Source organism: Corvus moneduloides, chromosome 29 (genome assembly GCF_009650955.1).
Source record: "Corvus moneduloides isolate bCorMon1 chromosome 29, bCorMon1.pri, whole genome shotgun sequence".
NCBI lineage: Eukaryota > Metazoa > Chordata > Aves > Passeriformes > Corvidae > Corvus > Corvus moneduloides.
Window position 1 is genome coordinate 917,279 of NC_045504.1, and position 9,611 is coordinate 926,889.

Here is a 9,611-nt window from a genome sequence, read left to right on the forward strand (position 1 = left end):
CCGCGCCCCCGCTGCCTCCCGACGGCACCAGCCGCCCCGTTCCGCGGAGCCGCCACCGGGAAACCGGGACCCGGCACCCCGTGACCGGTCAGCTGACTGACCGCCCCGCCCCGCCCCGCCCCGCCCGCTCTGACACCGGCCCCGTGGGCGGCGGCGACCACCTTTATTCGGTCTCTAGCGAGGGGCAGTGACCGCGGGACCGGCCCCGCAGCGCGGCCCGGGCGCAGCCGGGCGGGGCGGGGAGGGGAGGGGAGGAACGGGCACGGCCAGCGCGGGGCACCGGGACCGGCACCGGACGGGGCGGGGCGGGGCGGAGGGGCTGGAGAGGAGACAGGCATAGCCAGCTCAGGGTACAGGGCAAGGGACAGGCATGGCAGTTCCGGGATACGGGCACGCTGGCACAGAGGACCAGGGACCAGGCCAGCACAAGGGACAGGTCGGGGGACAGGCACAGGGTGCAGGCACGGCTGGCACAGGGGACCGAGGATCAAGCCGGCGTAGCCAGCCAAAAGAACAAGGCAGAGGACGGGCACGGCCAGTGCAGGGGACAGGGCAGGGGACAGGTATGGCTGTCCCAGGGCACAGGCACGACTGGCACAGGGGACAGACACGGCCATGCCAGGGTACAGGCACGGCTGGCACAGGGGACAGAGTATGGCCAGTGTGTGGGTCAGGCACAGCCAGAACATGGGACAGGGCAGGGGACAGGCGTGGCCATCCCAGGGAATAGGCACAGCTGGCACAAGGGACAGGGCAAGGGACAGGCATGTCCAGAACAAGGGATAGGGCAAGGAACAGGCATAGCCATCCCAGACAGGGCAGGGGACAGGCACGGCCGTCCCGACCCCCAGCAGACACCCCAGGGGACCAGCCCCTCGCCCCAGCCCCACTTGGGGAAGGGGCCCAGCAGAGCCCACCGGGGCAGCAGCAATGTCCGAGCAATGTCCAGGGCTGAGCCCAGAGCGGGACCCCCTTTCCACAGCGGGGCACCGGGGGGGTCCCTGTGGAGGCCGTGCCCTCAGAGCGCGCTCTCCTTGCAGGCCCCGCTGAGGCTCCGGGGGCGGCTGCGCTCCAGCCGGCGCGCGGACAGGAGCCGGCGCAGGGACGAGGTGGAGCTCAGGTCCCCGCAGCTCTGCAGGTGGATTCCTTCGTGGGGCCGCTCTGCGCCCGGCCAGGCACTCCAGGGAGCCTGCAACCCATGGGGACAGGCTGCAGCCACAGGGGTGGCAGCCCTGCCCGAGACACCCCTGCCCGAGACACCCCTGCCCGTGACGCCCTCCTGCACTCACCCCTCTGTGCTCAACCCTCCACGCTCCAGTGCAGCCAGGTGGCACACGGGGCAGGAGGACAGAGGTGACAGGGATGGCAGAGGCGTGCATCATGCGCCCACACTGGCATTTGGGACAGGCTCATTCCCGTCAAGGCCTCCCAGGCTGCGCAAGGTCTCCAGCATCCCATAAAGCCGAGTTGCCGGGATGTCCCAGCAACTGCCTCCAGGTGCAGTGACTCAGAGGCAAAGCCAAAGCCATTGCAACAGGCACGATTTTCCCACCCGTGGCTCCAGTGGGGATCAAGGAAAAGGAGCTGCCCCCCAGGAAGGGCTGGGCGAGGGCAGTGCTGCAGGAAGAAGGCTCTGCCTGCAGCCAGGGTGCCAACACCGTGGGGGTGTGGCAGGGGAGGGGAAGCTGTGGAAGGGCCAGGGTGGAGGTGCTGATGGGGACAGAAGGGAGGGAGAGTGTGGATGGGAGTTCTCTGGGAAGGAAGAGTTGCCCATCCCCTGTGGCTTCCAGGACCCACCTGTTTGTGCCCGTGGAAGCTGTGCCCAGACACCTCCATGCCAGCTGCCAGGCTGCGCTTGGGTCTCTGCAGGAACCTGGCCACCAGCCCACGGGTGCCCCGGTAGCCCTTGAGGTCCCCCAGGGAGCGGGTGGTTGTCTTTGACAGCTGCTGCGGCACCTTCTTGCAGGGTGGCAGCTTGTTCTTCCCCACCGAGCCAGCCCGGAGCAGCGGCGGGGAGTCACAGTGGGAACGGTGGAGCAGGCAGGCCTCAGAGCACAGCCCTGCGGAGGGAGCACGGTCAGACACAGGAACTGCTCTGACAGGGCTGTCCTCATCATCAGGCACAGGACACGGCTCTGACAGACCCAGGACACTGCTCGGATGGATCCATCCCCACCATCAGAGCCAGGACACCGCTCTGACAGACCCATCCCCACTGTCAGACCCCAGGACACTGCTCCCAGGAGATCTATCCCCACAGGCCTGGGGTCCTGCTGTCTCCCGTCCCAAGTCAGCAGGAGAGGTCCCACTGTTGATCCCCATTGTCCCAGCCCCAGCAGTCCCCAGAGGGCTACAGACACCCCCCCAAGCCCCCTTTCTATCCCAATACATCCCAGTGCCCTGACCTGTATCAGCGGAGGAATCGGACACGGTGTCCTCCAGTGCTTTGGTATAAAGTACTTCCCTGAAATCTGCTGGGAGCAGAGAGGACCTTCAGGCTTCGGCAGCTGTGCAGACCCCAGGCAGCACAACCCCCCAGCACCCCCCTGCTCCCAGCCCAGCAGACCTCCCCTGCTCCCCCGTTCCTCCCCAGACTGGCTCTAATCCCACCTGGCCACAGAAAAACACAGCCAAACCCGGCGGCGCATCCCGGCTGCACCGCACGGACGCTGCCACGCGCCCATCCCGCCCCGGCCGTCACTGTCACCTACCAGCATGGCCAGCCATCGGGACGCCGGGGTCACTGTGTGACCTCAGGAGCGGGCGCGGGGCCAGCCCCGGGGCCGGGGACGAGGGGCAGGAGGTCTCGCTGTTACGCCGGGGGCGGCCGGCACCAGGGTCCGTGGGGCGGCCACCCCCGCGCCCCTGCAGCGAGGAGCCCTTGTCCTTGAGCCGCACCTCGGGGAAGCAGGGCCCGGCGCAGCGCGCCAGCCCGGCCAGCCGGTTGCAGCTGTGGGTGACGGCTCCCCCCACCAGGATGCCGTCGTGGCCGGGCTCCGCGGTGGAGCAGGAATAGGATCGCTCGCCCCGCACGCGGGGCTGCGGCATCTCCTCGAAGGGGCCCTGCAAGCCCAGCGTGGGGCTGCGCGCGTGGTGGCTGCACTGCACGCAGTCCACGCTCAGGCAATAATCGGCGCGGCTGCGCTGGATGGAGCGGAACAGGACGTAGTCGACGGAGCGCATGGAGCCCTGCAGCTCCAGCAGGCACGAGTCCTCCGAGGGGCTGCTGTCCCCGGGGATGTCCATGATCTCGGACATGATCAGGGACCCGCTGTCCATGGACACTGCAAGGAGCGGAGGGGCACCACTGAAGAGCTGCCGGGAAGAGCCGGACCTGCTACGGCCCCTCTCCCGTTCCCGGTGCTGGGGGGGGGACACTCACCTTCTCCACTGAGCACGATGGAGGGGACGCGGTCGCAGGTACAGGCGTGGGAGCCGTCTGTCAGCTGCGAGTCAAACAGGGTGGCCTGTGGGACAACACAGGGCTCAGCTGAGTTCCTGCTCAGCCTGCCTGGCCTCCCCTGCCCACGGCGCCACGGCCCCCACCTGGCTGTCTCCCCGCAGCCCCATCACAGTCTCATAGGATGGGGGGAAGTCGGTTGGGTAGAGGGGCACGGGGCTGTCCATGGAGCCGTTGTAGGTGATGCTGCGGAGGCAAGAGCAGAAAAGCCACACTGGGTGGGACAAGCCCAGCCTGGGGGCACATGGGCCCCCTGCTCTACCAGCCTCGCTCCCAGCTGGTACCTCTGCGCGTCCGTCTCAGAGCTGCAGGTGTACTCAGGGGGGTAGTAGGGGGGCGGTGGCACTGGGGGCACAAACTCCTCGAAGTCCATCATGCTCTGCAGAAAGGTGTCAGGTGGGGACGTGCACTCCAATGTCACAGAGCTCGAGCGCTGTGGGACCAGCTGCAGCGAGAGGCGAGAAGGCAGAGCTGAGACCCCCTGTCCAGAGATCCCGCAAGGGATGTGCATCCTGGGCTTCAGTCTGCAGCTGGCTGGGGTTGGGTCCTGCCCTGGCGCCCCAGGGCCCATCCCAGCCTGGGAGCACTGCTCCCCAGCCCCGTCTGCTCCTGAGCCAGAGCTGGGACTCACCACGTGGACGATGTCGAGGGAGAAGATCTGGATGCAGCACACGACAGCAGAGAGCGTGCAGACGATGGTGGAGAAGATGGTCAAGCCGCAGACGCTGAAGAGGAGATCCTGGGGAGCAGTGGGGTGAGCTGCAGAGCCCGCAGAGCATGGCCGGGTGTGCGGCCGCTTCCCAGGGAGCCCTTGTATCCCCCTGGTCCTCCACCTTGAGTGCCACACGGATGCTCCGGCAGTTGGGGTTGGGGAACATGGTCAGCATCTCGCTCTGCTGGCTGCAGGAGGCAGGCGGGGGCTCCGAGCGGGCCTGGCAGCAGACACACGAGTCCCTCTCCTGGGGACAGGAAACACTGTGAGGAAGCTCTGGATGCCACGCTGTCCCCTGAGAGCCGCCAGCACATCCCACCACCAGACCCCAGCTCCGCAGCTCCCGGTGTCCCCAGAGCCCCGCAGCCAAGGACGAGCTGTTCGTGGAGGCCCGGGGGGCGCTGGGGCTGCCTCCGCTCAGCCTCACCCTCTCGCAGGCCTCCAGGGTCTTCACCAGCTGCGCGTTCTGGCAGGACAGGATGGAGCCGGCGAGGCTCAGCATGACGCCCAGCACCGAGAGCAGCGTGAAGAAGGCGATCTGCAGCGGGAGGAGAGGGGCTGCCGGCTGTGCAGGGCTGCGGAGCGGGGAGCCGGCACAGGCGGCTGCGCATCCAGGGGCACGAGGGGCTGCTCGGCCTCCCCAGCCTGGACTCCCCCGCCTGCTGAAGGGTGTCCCCCCCAACACCTACCACCAGGGTGAGCGGCCGCTTCCAGGAGATGATGCCCACGAGCCCGGACAGTGCCAGCTGCAGATGCACAAGCCCCGGGGTGAGCACAGGGAGGAAGCTCTGCTGGGCAGTGGGGCCCCGAGCAGCCCCTGCCCACGGGCAGAGTCCCCCGATCCCTGCAGGCCTGGAGCCAGCCCAGGAGCAGCAGGGCTGTAGGAGCAGCCCTGGCGCCACAAGGTGGGAGAAACTGCTGATTCAGGGCCTGGGGACTGCGGGCTGCTCTGGCTGGGCAGCAAACCCAGGCCAGGATCCGTGCTGCAGGGTCACCGTGGGGGACCCCGGGTCCTGCCCTCACCTCAGTGCACAGCAGACAGAGCAGAGGCTCCATCGCTGCCCGGTCCCTGCCCTGCCGTCACTGTGGTGCCCCCACACCCCTCCCTGCCCGTGGCTGAAAACCTCAATGCACACCCCCGGACAGCCCCCGCACCGCTCGGGGGTCCCCATCCCTCACAGAGCCACCCTGGGGGAGCCCTTGGGATTCTCCCACAATGCACCGCGGCAGCCACGGGCAGAGGGTGGGGGAGCAGCGGGGCTGCCCTCCCCTGGGACCGGCGGCAAGCTCGGCCCCCGGGGAGCAGCGCAGCCCCCTCCCTGTGCCGCCCCGGCCCCGCACTCACCGAGAAGCCGGCCCAGGACGGGCAGGAGTGACGGATTTTGGTGGAGGGCGTGATAGCGGCCGCCACCAGGCTGAAGGTGACGATGAGGACGCCCAGGATGGCTTGGACGAGACCCAGGACCAGCAGGACCTGCAGCCAGGTGCGCTGAAGGCGGAGGTGGGTGAGGCTGCGGGAGCTGCGGCCGGTCAGCGAGCGGCTGGAGTCGGTGGGGGAGGGCATGGCCGCGGCGGGCGGCGGCTCGGGGCCGGCCCCGGAGCCCCGGGGCAGCCGGCGGCACCGCGCCAGGACCGCGGGGAGCGGGAGCAACCGCTCTGCGGGAACGGGCCGGGCTCCACCTTTCGCCTCCCGGAGGATGCTGACGGCGGCTCTTCACTGCCCCGGGCGGGGGGGCTCGGGCAGCGCCCACGGCCACGCGGGGCCAGGGCCACCAGAAGCTCCGCGGAGAACAGAACCGGCCTCACCGGTTCCTGCGCACCCAGGCCGGGGCCGGCCTAGAGCCGCCGGCCGGAGACGGACCGCCGCCTCCTCCCTGAACGTCGGTGGAGCGCCGGGCCCCCGCCGGGGGATCATCCCGCCCCGCTGGGTCCGAGAGCCGCCGCCCGGGACGCGGCCCCCGGGGCAGCGCCAGCAGGCGGGAGCCGCGGTCCGGACCGGAGCATCCTCCGCGGGCGGCGGGCGCAGGGCCGGGTCCCGCCGCCGGGCCGATGCCGGGAGGGGCGGGAGGCTACCGGCGGTCCGTCCGCCCCGCGCCCCGCAGCCCCGGCGCCGCGAGGAGCGGCGGGCGGGGACGCTGGGCCGGCGGGAGGCTGCGGCCGAGCATCGCCGCCGCCGCGCCCTCCGGGATGCCCGGGGCCGCGACTGGAGGCGGGCGGCGGAGCGCCGGGAGCTGCGGGGACGGTCCCGCACGCCGGCGGCTGCTCGGCCGCGCCCGCCCCGGGGCCGCCCCTGTGCGGCACGACGGGAGCTGTAGTCCACCCACACCACCCCCGGGAGCTGCAACACCGGCACCGGCCCCGCCGCTCCCCCCAGCCCCGGTCGGCGCACGGAGATTGCAAAGGAACAGAGTGAAACTTCATTTATTCCTTAAATAAACCGGGAGGCGGTCGGGGAACAGCACACGGGGAGCAGCGAAGGAGGCGGGGAGCCCCAGAGGAGCCCTCGCCGCAGCGGGACAGGGAGGGCACCGGCCCCCGCAGCTAAAGGCACAAAGCCTCTCGCCAGCCCCGGAGCTGCAGGGACAAACCGGGAGCATCTGAGAGGAGATGGGGCAAAGCAGAATGCATGAGACCTGTCCTGGGGATCGCCGGGGACACTGGGACAGGGGACAAAGGGCAGGTAAGGGGGATGCGGGGCTGCGCAGGGGAACTGGCTCAGCCCCTGAGGAGGGTGAAGGCCCTGGGTGAAGGGTGCTGGGGGGAGCAAGGGGTCACAGTCCTCGAAGCAGGTGGGGAGGGGGACGGGAGGAGCTGTTCATCCCTCCCTGGAGGCGAGGGGGGAGCCATGTAAACACCAGGGCTGCTCCCCAGCACCCAGCCTGGCTTTGGGGTCCACATGGGCTAAAGGCAGGATCCCCACAGGCAGCAGCTGCCCAAGCGCTGCCCATCCCTGCCCTGCTCTCCTCATCCCTGTGCCTGGAGAGAGGGAGAGGACGGGGAAAGGGACAGGACAAAAGGACCAGACACCCTGGGGACAGCACCAGCCCCATCTTCATCTCACTGGAGCAAGCCCCAGGAGGAAGAGGGGGATGATGTTCTCAGCAGAGCATGGGGGTCCCTGGGCACACAGGGGGCAGGGGGCCCTCCACACCCCAGGGCACACAAGCGTCATCACCAGGTGGGGAAACAGGAGAGCACAAGGAAGGCAAGTGACCGTTCCAGTCCCTGGAAGCAGCATTCCAACCATCTGGAGGAGGCTCCTGCCCCCAGCAGCTGGTGCTGGAAGGGAGGGCGATGGCAGGCTCAGGGCTCGGCCGCAGCACTTCCCACCCTGCTCCCCCCAGTCTGCTGAGGGGAGGGGACCAGCACAAACCAGAACAGCCTCTGTCCGTGAGGAAAGGGGGTTAAGAGCAGCAGACGATTCAGGCACCAGCACTTCCAAGCTGGGATGAGGCAGCCTCTGACAGCTGATGCAGACGCACGGGGATCCAGTGAAAGTGCAACTCGGATTTCCTCTTCCTCGGGAAGAGCCCGCATGCGCCAGGGAGGCAGAGCCGGGCACACGCGCGGCTACGGCGCACGGAAGGCGTTGGTGGCCGCGCCTGCAGCGGCGTTGGCCGCGGCCGTGCGCACGGCCTGGTTGGAAAAGACCCCGGCCGCAAACTCCTCCTGAGCCTTCTGGAAGCTGGCGCCCGTCCGACGGTACAGAGAGTGGATCTGGAGGGCAGAAGCAGGCTGAGGGTCAGGGCTGGGGCTCCAGGCCCCTCATAAACGGAGCTGTGACGGCCCAAACCTCCCCCAAAGGGAGGGCTCTGATCCTAACCCACCTTTTTCAGCATAATGATCCCCAACACAGCCACTGCCGTGAAGGACAAGGACACCAGGATCATCATCACAGCCACGGCTGTGTTAGTCCGCAGCGCTATCAGGCTCAGGATCCAGCCACTGCAAAACAAGAGGCTGTTGCCCCCAGGTTCCCTCTTCTCCACCCACCTCTTGCCTTTCCAGAGTCAGCTCATGGCTCACCTGAATCCCCAGTTTGGGATGCCAATGGCCTGCAGCACATACATCACGTTCTGGGCGAAGAAGACGAAGAAGAAGACAAAGAAGTTGAAGGAACTGTCGCTCCTGAGAGGAAGAGATGGGCGAGGTTAGGCCACGGAAAAGAGCTCTCAGACATTCCTTAAAGCAGGAGGCAGGGGGGAAACAGGGAGCTCGGGGTGGAACCACCGCATCCCGCAGAGCCAGAGGCCCCCAGGAGCTGGAGCAGATACCCACAGCTCAGGGACACACCTGAAAGCTTTGTACATGGGCCGATACCAGCAGACGAAGGAACAGGGCGTGTAGAGCAGAGCCCAGAGGATGGAGAGGCCGAACCCAGAACCAGATGAGGTGTCCACACAGAACCAGGCGAGCGAGGACAGGAAGTTCAGGAAGAGAGCAATGGTGCTGGCTGAGGGAGAGGACAGCACTCAGGAGCCCGAGCCAGGCTCCCCCAACCCCCTTGACCACCTGTTCATCCCAATTTCCCCAGAGCAGCAGCACAGGACACTTGTTCTGCCACCTCCTCCCAAGGTCTGCCCTGAGATTCCCGTGGAGACTCACCCATCCAGAGGTAGTACATGGTCGTAACAGTCTTCTGGAAGTCAGCAGGGATCTCCACGGGGATGTCCTGGTAGAAGCAGGGCTTCACGGGGCAGAAGGACGGCAGCGGGGGCCAGTTGTTGAGCCTCGCTGCAGACGGAAGGGGGTGAGGAGGAGCGAGGCGGGGTCCGAGGGGGTCCCGTCCCTCCCCAGCCCCGCAGCCACTCACTCTGGGAACCGCCGAGGGCCGCGTTCTGCAGCTCCCGCTCCCGCCGGTCCAGCTCCTCCGCTTTCCGGTTGAGCTCCTCCTGCCGCTTCAGCAGCTCCGCCGTGGCGGCGGCGGCCGAGGCCTGCGGAGGGGGGGGGACACAAACCCTGGGCTCCCGCCGGGGCCCGCGTCCCCCCGGCCCGCCCGGCCTGGCGGCGCCTCCCCCCGTACCTGCGAACCGTAGGAGCCGTAGTTGCGGGGCTCGGTGGGACTCGCCTTCCGCGGGGGCTGCGCGGCCGCCGCTACCGGGGGCGGCGGGGCTACCGAAGGGGTCTGGAACGGCGGCGGCGGCTGCAGGGGAAAAGGAGAGCGGTGAGACGGCGCCGGCAGCAGGGAGGGCTCCGGTGGCCAGGAAGAAGCTTCGGTGCCCGGGCAGGCCCCGGTCTGCGGGCAGGCCCCGCCGCTCACCGCGTCGCTCTCGAAGGGGTTGTAGCCATCCAGCACAGGGCTGGGCCCGGCCTGCAGCACCGCGGGGTCCTGGAAGGGGTTGTCCGGGAGCACCGCGGGGCCGCCGCGCTGGGCCATGGCCGGACCGGGACCGGGAGCGCGCTGGACCCGCGGGACCGGGAGCGCGCTGGACCCGCGGG

General features: G+C 68.7%; 2 protein-coding genes across 3 annotated transcripts; both read right to left on the reverse strand.

The window, feature by feature from the left end:
• Positions 1 to 148: 148 nt before the first annotated feature.
• On the reverse strand, positions 149 to 5,760 carry FAM189B (family with sequence similarity 189 member B). 2 transcript variants are annotated; one of them, XM_032093775.1, is made up of 12 exons: positions 5,518 to 5,760; positions 4,862 to 4,918; positions 4,600 to 4,710; positions 4,294 to 4,419; positions 4,092 to 4,199; positions 3,745 to 3,905; positions 3,547 to 3,646; positions 3,383 to 3,467; positions 2,712 to 3,284; positions 2,406 to 2,471; positions 1,798 to 2,060; positions 149 to 1,189 (listed from the first exon to the last, which is right to left on the reverse strand). In XM_032093775.1, the coding sequence occupies exons 1-12, from the start codon at positions 5,734 to 5,736 to the stop codon at positions 1,019 to 1,021; spliced, it is 2,040 nt and encodes a 679-aa protein (XP_031949666.1). In that variant the 5' UTR covers positions 5,737 to 5,760; the 3' UTR covers positions 149 to 1,018. The 2 variants fall into 2 exon arrangements, with proteins under 2 accessions (XP_031949666.1, XP_031949665.1); XM_032093774.1 differs by having other exon boundaries at positions 2,406 to 2,474.
• Positions 5,761 to 6,577: 817 nt separating this feature from the next.
• Positions 6,578 to 9,611, reverse strand: SCAMP3 (secretory carrier membrane protein 3). Its single transcript, XM_032093794.1, has 8 exons — positions 9,433 to 9,611; positions 9,196 to 9,315; positions 8,986 to 9,106; positions 8,778 to 8,906; positions 8,466 to 8,625; positions 8,199 to 8,300; positions 8,000 to 8,117; positions 6,578 to 7,889 (listed from the first exon to the last, which is right to left on the reverse strand). The coding sequence occupies exons 1-8, from the start codon at positions 9,547 to 9,549 to the stop codon at positions 7,743 to 7,745; spliced, it is 1,014 nt and encodes a 337-aa protein (XP_031949685.1). The 5' UTR covers positions 9,550 to 9,611; the 3' UTR covers positions 6,578 to 7,742.

Coding starts and splice junctions, on each gene's coding strand:
- FAM189B (XM_032093774.1), bottom strand. CDS start 5,736: ATGCCCTCCCCCACCGACTCCAGCCGCTCGCTGACCGGCCGCAGCTCC. Junction 4,919..5,517: donor CGTCCTGGGCCGGCTTCTCG/GTGAGTGCGGGG, acceptor GTGCATCTGCAG/CTGGCACTGTCCGGGCTCGT. Junction 2,061..2,405: donor CGATTCCTCCGCTGATACAG/GTCAGGGCACTG, acceptor CTCCCTCCGCAG/GGCTGTGCTCTGAGGCCTGC.
- SCAMP3 (XM_032093794.1), bottom strand. CDS start 9,549: ATGGCCCAGCGCGGCGGCCCCGCGGTGCTCCCGGACAACCCCTTCCAG. Junction 8,626..8,777: donor CATGTACTACCTCTGGATGG/GTGAGTCTCCAC, acceptor CCTCTCCCTCAG/CCAGCACCATTGCTCTCTTC. Junction 8,118..8,198: donor ATCCCAAACTGGGGATTCAG/GTGAGCCATGAG, acceptor CTTGTTTTGCAG/TGGCTGGATCCTGAGCCTGA.